Below are 15,365 nucleotides of genomic sequence, written 5' to 3' on the forward strand. Positions count from 1 at the left end.
TTTATCGTTTGTTCGATTTTAGTCTCTTATTTTCTAATAACATGGCAAGAGTTTGCATCTCATTTTTGAAAAAGTTTATGTACAATATTGAAGATTTTTTACAATCAAGTGGCTTTATTTAAAGATCAGCATGCTTAATCGTGTTACGTACACATCACTGTGCATTTAAGATGATTCTTAAAGCTTTATTCTGAAAACGCTCTAAAATTTGTTATTTAGATCTTGCAGTCACAGCCCAGGCAGGTTCTGCATATAGTAGCATAGGCCTGATCTTCTACTGGTACTGGTGGTGAGGTGTGAATTTCTGCAAATGATAGGGTAAAATGTTCATAAGTGCTTTATGGGCTTTTTCTCATATATTGATGTGATTTCGGAAGGAAAGTCTTTCGCCTAGATACCTGACAATATTCACTTTTGGAACAAGTTCTGCATTCATTTGAATATCTCAAATGTTGGACCTCATAGGATATTTAAGAAAGTAAATGGCTTTCCTGGTTTTTTTTTCTTTTTTTTTTTTTTCCTCCCCTCCCCTCTCTCCAGACTTTATGCCATTGACAGATGTAGTTTTAAAATTCTTGTAGTTTGTTTCTAGCATGAATCGAGCTTTCAGACTTTGTCAATATGGCCGTGCATAACATGGTAAAACAATCGTAATCAGTGATGAATAGAACAAATTACAGAGGAGCAAGAATACTTCCTTGCGGCAAACCTGCTTTACTTCCCTTGACGTTGAAAGATCATTGCGGATTTTTACTTGAAAGGATCTGTCAGTAAGATAACTTTGTACAGTAGGATAATGCCCGCTAGAAAGTTGAGAAATATAAGTTTGATAAGGAGGCTATAATGCCAAATCTTATCAAATGCCCTCTCGATGTCTAGAAAAATTCCAGCCACAGTATCTTTTTTATTTAAATTGTCACAAATAAATTCGAAGATAAATTCCTGAGATTTGCTGGACAGTTAAGAAACCTCTTCGGAATTTGAATTGTTGCTCACTGATGATATCTGTTCTTTCCTGGTTTCTTGATTACGGTAATTGCATGCTTCTATGGTGTCGGAAAATATTTAAATTTGATGCATGCATTTATGATCTTGATTAAAAATTTTATTGCACGTTTGAGAAGTTCTTTCAAAACTTTACGGTTCATATTGTCGTACCCCGAACCTTTTTGGGGTTGAGATCGTGAATAATAATATAGATGTGAAAGTAAATGCATTATTGGCTGGGTTATGTAGTTTGGATGTTGTTATGAGTGATTGGTCCAATAGTGGACTGATTTCTGTTGAGAGATTTTGCGAGCTTCCACACAGATGCTTCCTGTGCAAGAGAGAATTATTCCAGGAATCTTGTTTAAAGTTACGGCGCAATTTTTTAACTTCCCTGTTGATTTATGTTCCTTTATCCTTTTATCCTTTGTCCTTTAGAAAATTTTACGAATCCTGTTCTTTTCTCTAACTTTTAGAAGAACACTTTTAGGAAGTATGTATTTATCCGGGGTATTGATAATTTTAGAAATGTTAACTGCATCGGGAATTTGCAGAGTAAAGCTATTAATGGCTTTGTTAATGATCTGTTTCGAATCTAAAACGAGAGAATCGCTGAAATTTCCTTTGCGTCAATATTTGAAATCGTTCCAATTCACAAGTTTAAAATCGGAAGATGATCTGGATGCAGATCGTTTTCAACAGAAACCCAGGGAACATGTGACATATTACCAGTTAATACTATTATCTAGTACGTCCGGCTGATGTATGTGGTACTGAAGGTATAATGTGTTAGCTTCGTGGAAATGTGTACTAATCATATAAAATGCCGCCTTGGTTGGTATTGGGTTGAAACATAAGTAGTGGACGTTATTTTAATTTTAAAAAATTTATTTTAACAAAACAAAAATAAAATAAATTCGGAAATAATATCCGAGTTTTTGGACTTTCCGTATAGACCCAAGATGTTCAACTATAGTCATTTGGCTACAGCCAATTCGTTCGGCTAATTCTCCAGTCGTTTGACGCGTGTCTTCCTGCAGAAGTTGATGAAAACGCTCTTCATCAAACTCACTTGGTCGTCCGGAACGAGCAGCATTTTCGAGGTCGAAATTGCCATTTTTGAAATTTGCCAGACCACAGTTCGTTCAGGCGTTGCACCTTCTCCATACACGTCACAAATTTCTCGGGCAGCATTGACCCCTCGATTAAACGAAAAAAAGAAGGTGGGTGTCGAAAATGCTTATTTTTGTCAACTTGATACTCCATTTTAATGATCAGAAAAATAACAAAAATTAGTTCAGATAAAAAAGTCAAATACGCCATCTTGTAGAGGGAAGGATTGTCTTTCGAATAACACAAAACAATGTGCCTTTACATTTTATTTTTACCGCGTAATTTTAAACACAACATGAACGTCCATTACTTATGTTTCAACCCAATATTTCTGGAATTCCAGCTGTAATGTTTGCTGTTAAGGTCCTCTGCTGTAATGGCGGGGTAGCCTAAACTTATATATTGTTGCTCTTACGGGTTCGTAATAGATTGAATGCACACAGGTCTGATAATAGGTTAATAAAAATTTATTTTATCAAAATTAATACTTCAGAGTTGTGATTTTAAGCGGATTTTATGTCGCACAATGCTTATCTATGGCTATTCCTAATATTTCCAAAGCTCTTAATTTCAATTTAAGTTCTCCGTACACTTTTCGCAAGGAATGTGTATTTTGTTTCTGAGTAACAAGAGGTAACAAATCACTAATGGAAATTAATAATTCTTCAATTCTTTGTTACTAAAATGCTTTTGAAATGATTGTATCGCCAATAAACGGCCAATAAGTATCGGAAATAAGTCTTTTGCAGAAGAGTTCTTTTCGATTGTCTGAGCCAAAACAGGCGAATTCATCATTATCATCTAATGTAGGATTTTTTATCGGTTGTTTTAAACTGACTCCGGAATTCTAAACAGTTTTTCACATTACCATCAAAGCTTGAAGTTTGATTTTAGGATAATGTAACATTTAATTTTAAATAAAAACCAGATTTTAAATATTAATCAGATTCTCACCTTTTTAAGTACTAGAACCGAGTTATTTTTTTTATTTTTTAAAATTCTCCACTTATCAAAATGTATCTCAGTTTCATCTCTTTCTTTAGATAATATCGTTTCATCTGGGTTTTCTTTAAAAGAAAAATTTTTATTTCAGCATCTATTAAAATTTTATTTTCGGTTAACTGTTAATTTTAAAATGTTATTTTCTTTAACTTAATTTATTTCTTTCATAATCAAATTCATTACATGTCTGATAAAAAAGCTCGTACATTGAGTGCGTGTCGTTTTTAAATCAAAGAATCGTTTACTTTGCAGTCAATCCCATTGCTTGAAGCCAGATGTTGGAACTTAAAAATTACTCACCTTATAGCCATAGATCTTTCTCACTCAGACGTTAAGCTTGAAATTATTCGATTTCAAATCTTCAGATTTATTGAAAGCACAGCCTCTTCTGTTTAACATGGTTTTAATTTCTGAAACTAAACAAAATTTTAAAGAAGCATAATGCAACATAAAGAAAATTTAACAGAAGAAATGAATGTCTTAGGTAGAGTTGGCCATCCAGTAGTCTACTCTTTCAGTTCCTCGTCCACTCGAAATTGCCTCTCAGCTCTCTGGAATTCTCATAACTGTATCACTGAGTGTTGGCACTCCGTCTTCTAGATAGCACTCGATCTCTATTCTTGCTCCGCGCTGCTAGAGCTGAGAATATAAACTTTCATACCAGTTGCAATTGTCACTGCTTGAAGAAAATATGGAGTATGCAAATCTTTTGCCAATATTTGATATCGGTTTATTTATTAGTAAATAGCTAATAAATAAATCAGTTGCAATAATATTTAGAAAGGATAAAACAAGAAAACCAACAAGGCAGTTTGGAGAATACATGAATTGAATAGGAAATAAAATAACTTGTAGGGTTTATATTTATTTTAACTAACATTTATTTTAAGTTTAAACTATCTTTCCTGTCAATCCTTACTTTCCCCTGGAACTGCCAATGCCAGAATATGTAAATTTGAGTAGAACGCGCAAGCATTCAAATTATCAGCGGAAGTAGTATGATTTAAATAGAAGGAAACAAGTTCGGTGAGAGAGAGTTATTTCTTACTTAGCGAGCGCGGAGGTAGTTATAGAGATTTGAAAAACCCCGCGTTGCGGCCTATGTGCTTGGCGGGAAGTAGTTGCAATTGTTCCAGTGAGCTTCAAGTCTGCTGAATTAGCAGCCGTATTGTAAAACGCGGTGAGTTAGTTGTTTGAGAGAGCCTCGTAGTTAGAATATTGTCTTTAATTTCTTTTCAGGTTTTTATTTTTATTTTGACTGCCGAGTTGGCACCGTTTGTAAGCGTCAAGAGAACGCAATTGTAAATTAGTACGTTGAATAAAAAGGGACTTAAACCCTTTATAAGACTCTGTGGTTTATACAAGCTTTCACAGTCACCTCTTGGTTGCGTGCTAGTTAGAGGCGCGCAACGTTATATTGGCGCCCGAACACTTATCGAACTGAAATGGCCGAAAACTGGATGGAAGCCGCTGGACAACACCAAGAAATGACAACGCAGTTAGAAGGATTTGGATACCTGGTCCAGACTTTGAGAGCATCAATCAAGCCAAACGTCTATTTCGACGGAAAAAATTCGGTGTCCGTATTTTTAGAAGGTATAGAAAACCACTTTCAGCTCTATCCTGTGCCCGAAAGACAAAAAGTTGCTATCGCCACATCAGCACTAAGAGGACAGGCCGCGCTATGGTGGAAAAATATAGGCAAATTTCTTCTAGGTGAATTTGGAAGCCCGACTTATACTTTTGAAAATTTCAAAAAATCGTTAGTAAAGGCCTTCCCCATAGTGAAAGATCGCGCACGGCTGGAAGCCGAGCTATATAGTTTCTATCAACGGGATACAGCACAATTGACGGACTTTATTTTACGAAAAATCAAGCTAACGGATATGTTGTATGGGAAAAAACCCGATGCGGAGATTATTGAAATAATATTACCAAGATTGTTACCCGCTGTCCAAGACTACTTTGAAATTAGAAACCCAACCACATTGCAGGAACTTTTCGAATTGGCGGTGAAGTTTCAAAATCGCAGAATCGCGGAAAGAGCGAGAGGGGAAACATATTCTCAAAGTACCAGAAGGAACGAGGAAACAAGAAATGGAAATCGCTCATATGGGGGAAAGAACTATCAAGCTAACGCATCGAAACTTGAAGGGCAAGGCCCAAAAAGAAAATTTGAAAATAAGCATCCGCGTACCCAGAAGACACAGATTGAAAGGAAAGCTTTAAACGACTAGAGGGGCCTGTGAAAGGGAGGGTCCAGACCCCGGAAGTTTTAGAAAAACCCTCAAATAGACATCTAAATACAGTCATCGTAAAAAACTCACAGCTACCAATTATACAAGTCCTGGTTGGCGATGTACCAGTAGAAGCCCTCATCGATACAGGGGCAGAAGGCAATTTCATGAGTGAAAAGTTCTTCAAAAAGAATTTTTATAGGATACGACTCTTTAAAACCAGAAATACGGAAATTATAGCGGCGCAAGGAAAAACATGTCACTGCATCGGGAAAGTAGCATTAAACGTACAGGTAAAAGAGGAAAATCTCAAAGTATTAATTTTTGTGGTGAAACACCTCCAACACTCTCTTATTTTAGGTATGGACTTTTTAAGGGCCGCGAGGGCCAAATTAAATTTTCAAGATAGTTCCGTGGTGCTGGAGATGGACCAGAGGGTGGTGGAACCGGTGGAGACACCTGAATTGGACCTTAGCCATTTGAATGACCATGAAAGTAAAGCAATACAGCAAGTGGTGAGTAATTTTTCTCATTTGTTTTCAGAAAAGCCGGGAAACTGTCAGATTGTAACTCACAAGATTCAATTAAATGCCGAAAAACCTTGTAGGACTAAACCTTACCGCTATGACAAACAAAAAGACGTAATCATCGAAGAACATATTCAGGAGATGTTAAAGAATAAAATAATAACGCCCATAAATAGTGAATACGCGAGTCCAGTCGTACTATGTAGGAAAAAGAACGAGTTTCCTCCTTCGGATAAAAGGGCTTGGAGGTTTGCTATCGATTATAGAAAACTAAATAGCATAACTAAATTCCCAGTTTACCCTTTGCCGGTTATAGACGAGATCATTAGACAGATCAAATCGACGAGATATATGTCTACTTTGGACTTAACGTCTGGCTTCTATCAAATAGCTATGAGACCCGAAGATATACATAAAACCGCGTTTATAACAAAATCGGGCACTTATGCATTTTTACGCATGCCTTTTGGGTTGTGTGGGGCCCCGTCAACATTCCAGAGAGCTATGGACATTGTTCTAAAGCCTGTCCTAGGAAAATCAACTTTAATTTATCTAGATGATATAATTATAACGAGTAGTACGTTGGAACAACACATTAGTGATCTCGAACAAGTTTTTAAATTATTAAAAGAGGCCGGTCTTACAATTAACGCCTCAAAATGCAAGTTCGCAACTAAAGAACTTAAATATCTCGGTTATAAAATTTCGCAAAAGGGTATAGAAACGCAAGATTCAAAAATAAAAGCTATTAAGAATTTCCCACCGCCCAACACCGCCAAGAAACTTTCGTCTTTCCTTGGACTATGTTCTTACTATCGATCTTTCATAAAAGATTTCGCTAATATTGTTGAACCACTCTTAGTAATCAAAAGAAAAAAGAGTAAATTTACGTGGACAGCGGAAGCTAACACGGCTTTTGAAAGATTAAAAGAAGCGCTTATTAATGCCCCTGTTTTAAAATTCCCTGAGGGGGACGAAAACCTGGAAATTGCGGCAGATGCATCAGACTATGCGGTGGGGCGGTTCTTATGCAAAATAACCATCCGCTAGCATTTTTTAGTAAAACATTGAATCAAACACAAAGGAATTATACAGCTACAGAAAGAGAAACATTAGCCGTATTAATGGCTGTACACAAATTTCGAGTTTATTTCGGCAAATCGCCAGTAACTGTCTTTTCGGATCATGCGGCTGTTGGTAGACTTTACTCGGGAAAAAACCTAACGCCCAGGTTAATAAGATGGGCTTTAAAACTCCAAGAATATAATATCACAATAAAATATAAACCGGGTAAGGAAAACAATGTAGCTGACGCACTTTCTCGTATAAAACTGGACGAGGAAGGTAATGAACTTAAATGCGCTGTGTTGACTTCAAAAATTTTAGATTCTAGAGATACGGTTATTACTGAACTGAAAGCTGATCCTGAATTTGGAAATATCTATGCTTATTTGAAAGACCCCGAAGGCTTTGAGCATACAGATATCGATGCGATAAGAAATAGAGCAAAAAACTATGAAATAATAGATAATTTATTATTCTATACGAAAACAACGAACGAAAATCTTGAGTATAAGCCAGTCATCCCAGCCTCGCTTCGATTAAGCATTTTGAGGGAGTTGCACGAAAAAAAAACAGCGGGCCACCTCGGGGTCAGAAAGACTTTAAAAAGGGTACGCGAGGCGGTATATTTCCCGCAATTATACAAAATAGTAACGGCGTATGTCAGGTCCTGCAATCAATGTCAGTTAATAAATGATATTAATTACAGCCCGGCCGGGTACTTAAATAGCATTCGCGCTACATTTCCGAATGAAATTTTAGGCATAGATCTCCTTGGTCCCTTCCCCCAGAGCGAGTTAAATAAAAATCGTTTTCTTTTAGTAATAGTAGATCATTTTTCAAAATGGATAGAAATTGTTCCACTTAAACGCGCGTCAGCCAAAACAGTCGCAGATGCATTCTTACACAGATACATTTTAAAATACGGTGCACCGATAAAAGTCATTAGCGATAACGGAAAACAATTCATTAGTCAAATATTTGAAAACATATGCAATAGACTTGATATACGCCATATCAAAATGGTTCCGTATAGACCACAGGCTAACATAGCAGAAAGAGTTAATAAAAACATTGTAAAAATAATTCGCAGTTACGTTAGCACACATCACAAGCGCTGGGATGGCTACATAAATGAATTAGCTTATGCTTTAAGAACGGCACATCATGATACTACGGGAAAAACTCCAGCAGAATTATTTTTAGGCAGAAAGTTAATTACGCCTTTAGATAAATTATTCTTTGTGCAACAAAGAGAGCAGGAATTCAAACAAAAGGACGTGCAAAAACTAATTGATCAGGCGCTTAAAACCTCGGATACGGCAAGAAATAGGCAGAAAATTTATTACGATAAAAAACGCCGTGAAGCAGATTTTAAAGTTGGTGATAAAGTATTGAAACGGAAATTTTCTTTATCAAGTGCCCCAGACAATTTTATGGCAAAGCTAGCTCCAAAGTTTGAAGGCCCCTATGTAATTCAGGAAATCAAAGGAGTAGTTTTATATCTTAAAAACGAGAGAGGGGAAATCTGTAAAGCAAGTCCCGACCAGGTGAAAAAATACTATAATCCCAATGATTTTGAAATCCTTAAAAGTTTCTTGCAGGACTCAAGTCTAAACGAAATAGAAGGGCCAGAGACTGCAACAACTATTCCACCACCCAAGAAACGGAGAACTGAAGAGAGACCTAGCACTTCTACAACCCGGACGTCGGTATCAAAAAGAAAAAATGATTATCAAACTCCGGCGTTTAAGAAAAACAAAAGTACAGATGAACCGGGTAAAGAAACCGTGGTAAAAAGAAAAACACCACCTACAAAGGATGGCAGGAGGAATTACACATCAAGAAGAACGCGCACACGGCCACAGAGTCAGGTGCCAGCAAGGCCGCCGTTCCGGAAACTGAAACGCCAACAGGAAGCACAGAAGTACGAGGAACAGAAGAAATTCAAGGACTCCAGACCGGAGGACGTCAAGACCAGCCGTCCCAGGCAGAAACGCAAAAGCCAACAACCAGACGATTACTCCGTCAAGAGGCCAGCATGTAGAGGACGCAAAAGAAAGATCAACGGGGACGACAATTGGAGATCAACAAGGAGAAGATTGACATCCATGACACCTCTAACTTGGGATCAATTTTGTCAAAAACGGATGACGGAGTTTCAAGCATCGAAAACTCAAAGATAAGTTAAAACCTTCTATAAATATTTTTCTCTTATGTTCCGAAATGTTATGCATAAGTACGAAGTTCTATGTTTTGACGAAAGTCAATATGTCTCGGTTGAGACTTAGTTTTGTTTTACTTTATTTAGCTAAGGCAAAAGTATTATTTTCTTTAAGTGTAAAAGCTAAAAACAAGCATTTTCTGTTGGTCGAAAGACTAATTCTGTTATGTTAAAGCCAAAATTTGGCCGGAGATAAAAATAACTTCGTATTCTTGTATGTACTAATAAGAATTTTAGTTTCAGTGCCGCCAGCTTGGCGAAGGATGAGTAAAGTAAAAATTTTCTCTTATTCATTTTATGGTAAATTGTAAAAAGCATATGTATTAAACTTTTGTAAATGTATGTAAATACTTGCATGTTATGTAAAAGTAGAATTTAGTCTAGAAGCATAAAATTGTAGATGCTAAAAGTGAATGCTTAAAAGCAATGAAGTCAAAATTTAAGTATTAAACTGTAAAGTCATGCTTTAGAGCGAAAGCCTGCATGTTTAAAAGATGAATGAGGGGGAAGTTAGAATGAATGTGTTTTGTAGGGTTCTCCACCTACATTTGAATTTTTAAGAATATTAAAGTAGCTCATTGAGTTGTAGAATGTCGAGTAAGGTGTGTCTATTTGGTCGTTGAATTCTAACAAATCATGGTGGTTAGGGGAAGTGTTGTAAGACTAAAACACGAATATTCCCGTTTGACACCACATACGGTGGAGAGCCAGGGTAAAGTTAAATTAATGCTTGAAAAATTGAATGAATGTGAAGTAAGCAATAACTAAGAAAAACGAAACGTTAAAAACAAAAATTTATTGTGTCAAGAAAGTGTAAATTATAATGTATGTAGAAAGATACTGATACTTATTCCTTCCAGATGCTGGAAGGAAAGACCAAGATTGATTGATGAAGTCCAGGAAAAGTTGCTGTAAGAAGAAACCTTTGTAAAGAGTAACAGAATTTTAATTGTTACATAAGATTATTTTTGTGTAAACGAGGCTTTCGCCAGTTAGTTCAGAATTAGATAAACTTACAACAGGTCGTTTGTAGGACCTGCTTCCAAGTTTTCCAAATTCTGGCAGCGGCAAATGTAGGGTTTATATTTACTTTAACTAACATTTATTTTAAGTTTAAACTATCTTTCCTGTCAAGCCTTACTTTCCCCTGGAACTGCCAATGCCAGAATATGTAAATTTGAGTAGAACGCGCAAGCATTCAAATTATCAGCGGGAGTAGTATGATTTAAATAGAAGGAAACAAGTTCGGTGAGAGAGAGTTATTTCTTACTTAGCGAGCGCGGAGGTAGTTATAGAGATTTGAAAAACCCCGCGTTGCGGCCTATGTGCTTGGCGGGAAGTAGTTGCAATTGTTCCAGTGAGCTTCAAGTCTGCTGAATTAGCAGCCGTATTGTAAAACGCGGTGAGTTAGTTATTTGAGAGAGCCTCGTAGTTAGAATATTGTCTTTAATTTCTTTTCAGGTTTTTATTTTTATTTTGACTGCCGAGTTGGCACCGTTTGTAAGCGTCAAGAGAACGCAATTGTAAATTAGTACGTTGAATAAAAAGGGACTTAAACCCTTTATAAGACTCTGTACTTTATACAAGCTTTCACAGTCACCTCTTGGTTGCGTGCTAGTTAGAGGCGCGCAACGTTATAAACTTGCCTCGTCGTTATTGTAGATAGCAAGTTTTTTTAACATTTTTAAAAATTATTCAGGAAGTCAATTTAATCTTAGCTGCCATCTTAAAACTATTATTACTAGGAAAAGCAGGGTACTTTTCCATTATGTTCTTACCACGCATTGCGTTTTGGCAGTACTTTTGTAATAATACCTGTGAGTGTGTTAAATTATTTTTGTTTACAGACACACATATACGTGCATATGAAAACACACTTTTCTGAATAGAAAAACACAAACCATTCGTTTTGGACAGACATCCTGATCCTATAAATAATCTGGAATTATAAAAATCATTAAATTAATATTGTACAAATTTATATTGAAAACTAAGCAAATCGTATTTTTGATCTTAAATATCTACTGATGCGACACTTCAAATTTCATTTTCCCATCTACTTCCATATACACGCGTTCCAAATTTTTATACAAAAATTAAACATGTTGCTACATTAAGCGAAGTAAAGGGAGGAAAATGAGCCCCCCCCCGGTACTGATAGACAGACAAAGAACATATCTGTCTTGTTTTGCACCCTCCAAGTTGTTCTGCCTGCAGAGCGAAAAATCAAGCTTAGTTGCGAAGGAAATGTATATAGCGAGGGTAATTTCGCATTTCAGAGAAAAAAAATCGTCGTATGTTTTTGTACAAATTAACCCTCCAGTACTCCAAAAAAGTGCATATGATATGAAGCAGATTTTAACAATGAAAACAGAATTTTACATGTTGCCTATCATTAAAACAATTTTTTTTTCAAAACTTAGTTATCATATTTAATTATTATACCCAAAATTAGTTATTATATTTAATCAGTCACTTACGCTGATTATCTAAACGAAAACAAAAATCATTTAATGATTAAGAATTCTAATAAGGTTTTAACTAATAAAGAATATTTGGCCAATACAATTTTAAGGCATGAAAATATAATTTGATACTGGGAAAATTATTTTTTCTGTGATAACTAACTCAGATACTATTCACAAATATACAGTATTATATCTGCTCTAAGCTTAAAACAGCCGTACGAAAAGCAACTGTGTATGAATTTCTTTATGTTTATGGTATACATATTGGAAATCGCATTAACAGAATACAAAACTGTTATTTAGGACAAATTTAATTTGAATTATGTAGTTCTAAAGAATTAATTTCGCTTATCGTTATTTCGCTATTTGCTGCCATTATTGAATTTTGGAGCTTACTGAAAATACCTCGAGCGTTATGACGAAGTAAACGTGCAACAGAAAGCGAATGAAGAAAGCATTTGTCTGCAGTAGTTTTTCAAAGTAAAATTATAATGCATAACTGTTCTCCTTAGCGAAATAAATTCGGCCATTCAAGCGAAAGATATTTTTTCAATTAATTATGGAAAACTATATGTATCGATTAAAGCATTAAAAAAAATAAAAACTCAACTACGTTAAAAGAACTCAGTTATAAGAGTCTTGAGCTAGTATTTTGCAACAAGATGGGAGTTTCCCAGTGGACTTGTTTTGCAGAAGATATCAGATTGCATTAAGGTAAGTTGAGAAAATACCTTTCAGCTTGATATTATACAAGGTGAGCACAAAAATATTCTTCAATTTCGAAAGAATATAACTTTATTATTGGAAAAACTATCTTGGCCAATTTTTGCCATAGTTCCCTAAATTCATAAAATTTTGGGGACATTGATTTGAATCACAGAACACCCAATGCAACTCCAGCCATTCATGAAGAAGATTCGGTGCAACAGAACTGAGAGAAGTTTTGATGCGTTCTTGAAGATCATTCTTGTGGATAGTGAAAGTATTTACACAAGGGTCCTTCACAAATCTGCACGGAAAAATGTCGCAGACAATCACATGATTGGATCCACAGTTTCCTTTGAGATAAAATGTCGGCCATAATGTCCATTTCTTTGGTCACAAATATAATCTGTATCGCTAAATGTCTTATTCTACTTCAAAATGGATTTCTGTAAGCAGATCAATAACTAAATTTTATTTGAACATGCACGGCACACTAATAGCACTGCTTGTTTTCAGAAATTCTAATATGCACTGGCTGCTTTACTGTGGGGAGAACACCATTTACTATATCGCTGCCTTCTAGCAATGGGAGTTGTGTTTAATGATTCTCAACAAGAAAAGAAAACTTTTGTGTTCATTTAGCTCTAGGTATCACATTTACTAATTTAATCTAGTAATCTTTCATTTTATGACACCTTAAAATCAAGGAATGTTTTTATGCTCACCCTGTATTACTTTATTTTATTTTATGCTGTTACGTAAACTTCTTATCTGTGGTTTTTCATTCACTTTAATAATTTATAAAATATGATAGGCTTTTATGATGAATAAAAATATTACTTTTGAGTTGAAAAGTTAGTTATCTAATTGTCGAGTACAAGTGATATATTTATGCGCTTACGTTCAGCCAATGAGTGGATAAGGCTACTAAATATTTGGTAGTTTAATTCATCGAACGGGCTGAAGCATGATTGTGTACGTAGTTTTCTCCCCCCTCCCATGTGTAAATATGAATTTCGAGCTGCTTCCTTTTAGTCCTACAAGTCTTGCACGAAGGCGTTCTATCACTATCAAGCGACAGATCCTACGTGCTTTGTCTTAACACAATAATCAATTAAGTATCTGTCCATATTAGCAAGAGATCTAAAATATCCAGTTTAGTACTCTATCAAACTCGAAAAGAATGAAAAAAGGAACTTGAAATGACAAACTGCACCGCAGCTCGATGCCATCTTAATGCATTATTTGAGGGCTACTTGTGCATAGGAGGCCATACTATTATTTTGGGGAGAACTAATTTAAGTTAGAATTTCAGAAAGAATAAAAACCTGAAGGTCCATGACTCTATTAAGAAGGCCGTGCGAACTGCTAATGTTCAATGGTCTTATCATCTCGACCCCTAATTATCACTTTTCCAAGATGATGATACTAATGGGAAAGCATCTAATATTTGAGAGTTTTAACTATTTGTCTTTGAAGTTTATTAGGCAAAGATAAATTCTTTCAGTTTATCTCTGTTTAAATAGCTATCACCTTACTTATGTTCCATATTTTTTGTTTTTGTCCTTGTCTCTTTCATTCATTAACGCATAGAATCTTGTAAAGGCAATTTTGTAATAAATTTTCCAGAAAATACAATATTAAAATTATTCATGTAATGTTATGACTTCAGAAGTTGCTTAGGTTTAGTATCCGCTTATTATTTCGCATCTTTATATTTATTTATTCTCCTTTTTCAATTCATATTTAATTATCATAAAAATTATACATGAAATCAGCATATCATCTAACAGAAATTTTCTATTTTAGGTAGACCTCTCTTTTAAGAAGGAATGAGATTAAAACGTTCAAATACAAATAATAACCCAAAGCGGGATAGCAGTAGTTCAAATATAAGGCGCCAAAGTTCACAGCAGAGAGTAAGTGAAAATGCCTCACAACCACAGACTTCACAGCTACCTGAGTCTCAGTTGAATTCAGAAATGCAAGTAAGTTCATAATTCTTCCGATGCATTCCATCGAGTTAACTCTAAAATAGCTATGAACTGGTGGTTCGATCCGGGTTCAGATCGCACTGAATGGACTTAGCTGTGTAAGAAGTTTCGTATTTTTCCATATATATCCTAAGGCATTCTCCCCTCCCCTTACAAAGAAAGCCCTCATGCGCTTGGTCGTAATCTAAATATTCCTAATCTATAACTTTTGCCACAAAGGATGCAATCTATGACTCTAGAATTCAACTACAGGTGTAAAAGACACAAGTTAGTCTGGATTTTAAAAACAGGCAGAATTGAACCTTATTTTAACGTTAATTTAAGAATGAAAGTTCTTGTCTTGTAAATTTTTAGTATGTGTTAAGACATCAAAGTGTTTTTTTTTTTTTTGTCATTACTGAAAGAATTTTTTTGAAGCAAACTGGATTTTTGAAGACACTCTAACTGTACATTTGAGAACATTGTCTAAAATAACCGTCGACGGTAAAGTTATTTTATGATGACATTAAGTAACGCAAGCGTTGTACTTGCTATTATGTTGTTCCTAAATTACTTTTCTTCTCACACGAATTTTAAAACCATTTTTTCACAGGATAATGCTGCGCAGTCGTATCCCGATCAGCGTAATTCAGAGCAAATACATTCTCCTCAAGTTCTGGAACAGTCGTATTCATTAGAAAGCAATGCAGCTCCTTCTAAGTCGGCCGCAAGAGTAGTACATTCTGCACCTGTTTCAGAGCAGTCAAATCCAGTACAGAGCAACCCAGGTCAGTATTATGGAGAAATAGCTGTAAGTACCTCTTATTTATATTTTGAATTGTCCTGCTCACCTCAGAGTTATCCTTATTATTCAGGACAGCAGCAGTCAACAGCACGAGATCACCAGTCACAGCAATTTTCAGAGCATTCATCTAATCAAGGCCAAAGTTTTCGTCGAGATTTTAGAGATCCTTTTCCTCCACCATATTATCAAACTGTGCAACCACCATTTTATTATCAAGTGCCACCTCAGTATGCGTTTAGAGGTAGGATCTTTAAAGACAATA

The 15,365-nt window shown here is 35.5% G+C and overlaps 1 protein-coding gene across 1 annotated transcript in view; it reads left to right on the forward strand.

Annotated features, from left to right (window-relative positions):
• Positions 1 to 12,099: 12,099 nt before the first annotated feature.
• The window catches only part of LOC118188923 (protein lifeguard 3-like), an 82,613-nt gene continuing 79,347 nt past the window's right edge, over positions 12,100 to 15,365 (forward strand). Inside the window, exons 1-4 of the mRNA XM_085814957.1 lie at positions 12,100 to 12,334; positions 14,135 to 14,313; positions 14,912 to 15,086; positions 15,174 to 15,344. Coding sequence (XP_085671083.1) covers positions 14,158 to 14,313; positions 14,912 to 15,086; positions 15,174 to 15,344 — 502 coding nt within the window. The 5' untranslated portion in view covers positions 12,100 to 12,334; positions 14,135 to 14,157. The remainder of the gene's footprint in view (positions 12,335 to 14,134; positions 14,314 to 14,911; positions 15,087 to 15,173; positions 15,345 to 15,365) is intronic.

The sequence above is a fragment of the Stegodyphus dumicola genome, chromosome 1 (assembly GCF_044657685.1).
Source record: "Stegodyphus dumicola isolate Sdum_Otavi_A_Nest chromosome 1, ASM4465768v1".
NCBI classification, from domain to species: domain Eukaryota; kingdom Metazoa; phylum Arthropoda; class Arachnida; order Araneae; family Eresidae; genus Stegodyphus; species Stegodyphus dumicola.